General features: G+C 35.2%; 1 protein-coding gene across 1 annotated transcript in view; it reads right to left on the bottom strand.

The window, feature by feature from the left end:
• The window catches only part of LOC108378648 (cleavage and polyadenylation specificity factor subunit 5-like), a gene marked incomplete at its 5' end in the record, with an annotated part of 11,400 nt that overhangs the window by 6,476 nt on the left and 1,033 nt on the right, over positions 1-3,891 (bottom strand). The window contains one exon of the mRNA XM_017634953.1: positions 2,947-3,112. Coding sequence (XP_017490442.1) covers positions 2,947-3,112 — 166 coding nt within the window. The remainder of the gene's footprint in view (positions 1-2,946; positions 3,113-3,891) is intronic.

Genomic DNA, 3,891 nt, shown 5'->3' with positions numbered 1-3,891 from the left:
GAGTTATTAAAAAAGGAGGCATGTCGCCTCCCATACATACTAAAAATTTCTTAATACATATATCTGGAAGGATATAACATAACTGGAAGTATTTTACATTTGATATGAGAGATTTATTTTATAAGTGCCGCACTGACAGAAAAAATTTCATTTAATGGGAAAAGGAGAACCGGGTTCGGCCTTATAATCTAAAGCTCTCATGATGCATACATACCTCTTGAGGCATTAGCTACAGTAATGAGAAGTGGTATTTTATCAGGGCCTGTTACTAAATTTGAGTTGGAAATATTAGAACCCGCCGTGGCACCTCCAAGAAGGTTACACGTTCACGCGCCGTATCTCTGGAACCATTTTAAGGTAAACTTAGAGGGATTGATATTTTTCGTATGCCTAGCGCGCAGACAAGATTTTAGTTTATAGTTTTAAACGGCCTAAATACCTTAACTCGCTTAAAAAACAAAGAGCTATAAGAGAATGGGCACAGAAATAAGATATAACATCATTCAATTATTTTTCATATTTGTATAAAAATGTGGGGTGAAACCTGCGGGTATAAGCTAGTAAGTATATAAAAATGAGATTCCAATTGTGGAGACCCTTAGTGATGGAGGGGTATTCACAGCGTGATACTATGTATTATTGTATTTCAGATTACGACTAATAAAGCCCTTGGACAGATATTGTCAAAGGTTGGACTATACCTTAAAGATTACTAATTTTTCACGGCCCACTGTACGAAGCTTTGAGTAGAGTAAGGCCCTTTAAGAACTTAAAAATTATCCTGGGTTATCAGGTCTCTAGCAATACAATATTAATTGTTGGCTTTCGCGCACTTATTTAAATAAATCTTGAGCTAAATACTCAAGTATATTCATGAACATCACGTTTTATTATATACTTAAATTTAAATTCTAAATATTAGTAAGTATTTCTTTACTGCATGCACCCGAATTTAGGGTGTTACTACTAGTTTTAATAAATCGTCAGTTTAATTTCTTATAAAATCTGCTTTTAGGTATCTTCTTAATCTTAAGCATACATCGAAAATTTGTTTTAAGAATCAATGTGAAATAATTGCAGAAACGATTAACCGGTTTTCTGAGCAACCGAGACGTCTTTTTAAATAATTTTTGTAAAACAAATCGGCAAGTACATATCCTCCCCCGCATACCAGAAACATGAATGTGTAGAAATTAAAATTTTGGGGAAGCAAGTTTGAAAGTTCTGGGTTTTGGTATCACATAGAACACCCAAAGGGTAATCAAGTCAACCCAATAAGTCAAAATTGGTAAATCTGCACATTCATGCTGATTTGCATGTATATACTTCAAAGTGATACATTTTTTATACGACTGCTCCACAGTTTTTTGTAGTTAGAAAGTAGTAGTCATATTTCCTCTTAGGGCCGGTTGTTCAATGTCTGATTAGCACAAATCGGAGGTAGAAGCTCCGGTTAAGCACAACTACTGCTTTATCGATCACATGTTACATGCATGATGTCGAAATCGTCGATAGTGTAGTGGTAGTGATAACCAGACATTGAACAACCGGCCCTTAATATTCTTCTTCTTCAAGTCAATAAAATGTAGGTTTAGTACTCCACTCTACTTACTATAAACTAAATTTATATTTGGCTATTAGTTAAAATGGTCTTTTCAAATGGAACTATCTAGTTTACACATATGTATTAATAAGGATTAATCAATCAACTACATTAAAATTTTTAAACAAAATTTTCGAGGGATTCTTTTTATATGCCAGCGCCCCCCTAAATTCGACCCTAGCGACGCCCATAATTGTATACTATAAACGTTCATACCTGTCGTAGCAACAAGTAGAAGAATTGAAAAATTTAAAGTTTCTTCATACATGTCTGCAGAACTGGAATTTGGTATGCACACTCGCCTATCCACGATGCGACGGTACGTCATACTTGACATGAACTATCTAGTTTATACCATGTTCTGACCGACATCGAAAACATGTTTTCGTTGCTAAAACTGGTTTTCGACATAAACTTGTGTTTTCGTCCATATAAAATCTGTCAAACGAAAACCAGTTTTCGCTGAAAACTACTTGAAAACTCACGTTCCACTCATTCCAATCGGTGTCTTCACTAGTTTTCTTCGATTATTTATCGAAGTGGAAGTCATATTTTATCATCTATAATACGCCATTTCGGATTTATTGTTAATTGGCTGCCAAAAGTAAATTAATAATGAAAGTAAGAGGTTGCTAATGAAAAGAAAATGAGGGAAAAGCATTTTGGTTTTGTTTTTGTGTAGCAAAACTGTAATCAGAGGATGTAAGAAATGTCAACGAAAACACTAACAGCCGGTGTGAACAGCCTTCAGCCCACAATCCCAAAACACGTTTTCAGAGTGTTTTCGTTGTCGGCCAGAACATGGTATTACACATATGTATTAATCAGGATTAATCAATCAACTACATTAAAATTTGTAAACACAATTTTCCAGGGATTTTTTTTATATGCCAGCGCCCCCCTAAATGTGTACTATAAACGTTCATACCTGAAAAATTGAAACATTTAAATTTTCTTCATACATGTCTGCAGAATTAGAATTTGGTATGCACACTCGCCTAGCCACGATGCGACGGTATGTCATACTTGACATGTAGTACCATGGGAGTAGCCGGGTGGCCCTACCCTGAAATGCCAGCTTAATAGGGTCGAGTTTATTGAAAACCAGGCATGGAAATGCTAATTCAATTTTATTACAGAAACGTTCTTCCAAGGCATATCATNCCCCCCCCCCTAACTTTCAAATTTTCCTTATATATATATAAAATAGTACCCTGAAATGCCAGCTTAATAGGGTCGAGTTTATTGAAAACCAGGCATGGAAATGCTAATTCAATTTTATTACAGAAACGTTCTTCCAAGGCATATCATTTATGTAAACAAAAATATATAATTTTTCTTACCCTTTTCATGTAACTGTACCAAAAACAGCCGCTTATGCTCCTTTGGTTTGGTGATATGTGGCGGAATGTAAGGATACTGAGGGGGCTCAAAATTCGGGCGCCACCAATTTCCAATTGTGTCCTCTACAATCCAGTCTTGTTTTACTCCGTCTTGACGACCTAAAGTCTGCAAAAATTTGGATAAATATCAATTATGTCAATCACTCATAAAAAAAATTTTCTATGTGCAAACATAAAAACATATGTACATATGTAATAATAATAAAAATAGNATCCAGTCTTGTTTTACTCCGTCTTGACGACCTAAAGTCTGCAAAAATTTGGATAAATATCAATTATGTCAATCACTCATAAAAAAAATGTTCTATGTGCAAACATAAAAACATATGTACATATGTAATAATAATAAAAATAATCCCAACGGTTTTTTACCCTCAATTCCCGCTCATCCGCACGAGGGGCGCAGTCCGCATGACGTACGGAACCAATATTTTCAATTTTTGCGCCGAGTCACGATAGGCAGGAGTTTTAAAAAACTAGATCTAAACGAGATCTAAAACTGTTCAGCTACAGAACTAAATTCATCAGCTGATTTTATGTCTTTGTATTAATAATTTATTTATTGAGAGAGGAGAGTACCGCTTTCTTAATACTGAAAAGCGGATCTGATATATCAAACGTGCTGGAATGAGAGTTAAAATCCTGGCATAAGCAACGGAGTGGGTCGTGCAATTCAAAATTAGAAATAGGGGACAAAAGTGTCTTGNTGACAAGTGTAGGAAGATTAATAAGTTTTAATCGGCTCGTATAAGGCGGAAGGTTATATTGAGAATCCCAACGGAAATTTCTTAAGCAAAAAGTTAGAATTGTTTTGAGATCATTCTATCTTGTCGGAATGAATTTGATACCTAGGATTCCAAACCACCGAACCGTATTCCAGAATCG

This window comes from Rhagoletis zephyria, unplaced genomic scaffold (genome assembly GCF_001687245.7).
Source record: "Rhagoletis zephyria isolate East Lansing unplaced genomic scaffold, Rhagoletis_zephyria_1.1 Rzeph_scaffold_14616, whole genome shotgun sequence".
Classification (NCBI taxonomy): domain Eukaryota; kingdom Metazoa; phylum Arthropoda; class Insecta; order Diptera; family Tephritidae; genus Rhagoletis; species Rhagoletis zephyria.
Note: the sequence above shows the minus strand (reverse complement) of the source record. Positions and strands in the feature narration are given on the sequence as shown.